This window comes from Octopus bimaculoides, chromosome 11 (assembly GCF_001194135.2).
Source record: "Octopus bimaculoides isolate UCB-OBI-ISO-001 chromosome 11, ASM119413v2, whole genome shotgun sequence".
NCBI lineage: Eukaryota > Metazoa > Mollusca > Cephalopoda > Octopoda > Octopodidae > Octopus > Octopus bimaculoides.
This window is the reverse complement of record NC_068991.1, coordinates 43059571-43061667: the sequence shown is the minus strand read 5'-3', so window position 1 is coordinate 43061667 and position 2097 is coordinate 43059571. Positions and strand designations below refer to the sequence as shown.

General features: G+C 32.7%; 2 protein-coding genes across 3 annotated transcripts in view; both read right to left on the bottom strand.

Moving 5' to 3' along the window:
• Positions 1-2091, bottom strand: part of LOC106873169 (ena/VASP-like protein) — a 19606-nt gene extending 17515 nt beyond the window's left edge. For both annotated transcript variants that reach the window (XM_014920397.2, XM_014920398.1), the window contains exon 1: positions 2021-2091. In XM_014920397.2, the coding sequence (XP_014775883.1) occupies positions 2021-2086 (66 nt within the window). In that variant the 5' untranslated portion in view covers positions 2087-2091. The remainder of the gene's footprint in view (positions 1-2020) is intronic.
• LOC106873164 (vasodilator-stimulated phosphoprotein) overlaps positions 2091-2097 on the bottom strand; it is a gene marked incomplete at its 3' end in the record, with an annotated part of 184441 nt that continues 184434 nt past the window's right edge. The window contains exon 7 of the mRNA XM_014920393.2: positions 2091-2094. Coding sequence (XP_014775879.2) covers positions 2091-2094 — 4 coding nt within the window. The remainder of the gene's footprint in view (positions 2095-2097) is intronic.

Genomic DNA, 2097 nt, shown 5'->3' with positions numbered 1-2097 from the left:
ATATATATATATATATAATAAATATTGATGATATCTCTCATATAATAATTAAAAATAAACAAAGATAATTGAAAGGGAACATTTAAGAACAAATTTGAGAAAAAGAATTAAAAAAAACTCAATAAAGAGTGCAATATTTCATATAAGATCCACAAGACTCATTGGTTAATTTCATCTGATTGACAAAACAAGCATTTCTTATGAAAAAGTGAAAAGAAAATCAAAATGCAGATTCACAACAACATGCAACCATGCCAAAACACTGATGCATGAATTTGTCTGAATTAAGTTGGCAAACATTAACCAAAAACTGGAGCCATAAGTAAATGACTTTCAAAGATTAGACACTGCAAATATTATTAAGAGAGAAACAAGAGAGCAATCAGAATAGTAGTTTTAGAAATAAGGGAGATAACCATTTCTGTGTATGAAGGTCTGGATTCAACTATAGTTAGTATGTTGCAATCAGTAAAATGGCATACCACACAAAATGTTAAAACTGAAGTACAGCCAGCAAAAAATGGTCTGTCAAAATAATTTTTTGTATTTTCTTGGCTCACAACCCACAAGCTTCACAAACCAAATGTAATGTTTTCCTTTAATCAAACAATTTTTTAAATTAGAAACAAACAACATTCTTCTTTCAAGAAGACAAATGCTTGTCTGAAGTTTGGTGCAAGCAACAAAAGCCAAAGAGCAAGGGAATGAATTTCACTAGAGAATAGAAAAAAATGTTAAGATAAACAACACTGAAGGAAACACCACCTTACTTGCTGTTTACTAAATTACTCTCAAGGCCAAGATTATTCTAGAGAGCTCAGACATTTATTCCTCTTGCCACATATATTAAAGCAGAGACTAAATGATTGAAACTGAGTGAAGGGAGAAAAGTTGGTTACAACATAAAGTCAATTAGTTACATGAGAGTTGAGAGGTCATGACAGATCCAACTGACTGCATGAAACTATATCTCTGACAGACAGTATAACTCTATAGAGATACCGACAACATAACTTAAAAACGTGACTGGATTACAACTACACTCGACTCTATATAGCAATCATCTGTATAACTAGCCAATAAGGGAAGCCTCTATGCACTTGTTCAAGCTGCTAGAAGTAGCCAAATTTACGCCTTACCCTCTTATAAAAAGGAAGAGCCCTTGGGATAATAAGGTCTTAGATATACTATATTCAAAGGAAAAAATGGACTATTCAGCTATGATTAAAGAGATTACAAACTTGGGTACTAACTGCAGTTGTATTAAGCTACAATGTATGATTGAGCAACCCTTCTTTTATGTATGTAAAAATTAAAGTCTTTAAGATTTTTCTCTTTGTTATCTTCTTTAATCAAGAGACAAATCAGTCATCTACTCAACTAATTAAACCTCCAAATAAAATATCCTAACATTGCGTTAATATTACTTAAGTGCTCCACTAACAAAAAGTTTGTTTTCATATTACGCTCCATAATGTATTTAAGAAATGTGAACATTTTCAAGAATAAGTATACAAATTTATGTGGTATTCACTAATGATGAAGTGTCAAGAGAGAACACAATACATATAACTAACGCATTACATATTAAGTATATCTAACTAGCGATTTCTTTTATCCTTACGATGTTTCATGCATAGCCAGTCTTACTAACAATATTTATCTACTATCTATGCGTTCTGAAGAACTTTTAAGTTGCTTGAGTATTTATCAGAACTCTAAAGATCATTATAAACAGCTATTTGAATTCTTCCACCACACAAACGTGTGTGTGTGTGTGTGTGTGTGTGTGTGTGTGTGTGTGTGTGCAATGAATATGTGAGTGAACATTGATGATTATGAACATCAGAAAAATGTATTCAATATGATATGTATCGGAATAAAATTTATTTGGAGTTGGAGCTTGACTAACATGACTGAGTTTTGCCTATCAGCATGTCAGGCTATGCATGTATATATTTATACAACCCAGGGGTGAACGAATCAAAAAGATATCACAAGTCTCCCTCAAGTAACTTACCCGTGCAACAGACTTTAACTTGGCTTTCTGGAGTGCTTCAGCAAGTCCCCCTCCTCCAGTCGGCATAGGTGCAGCTA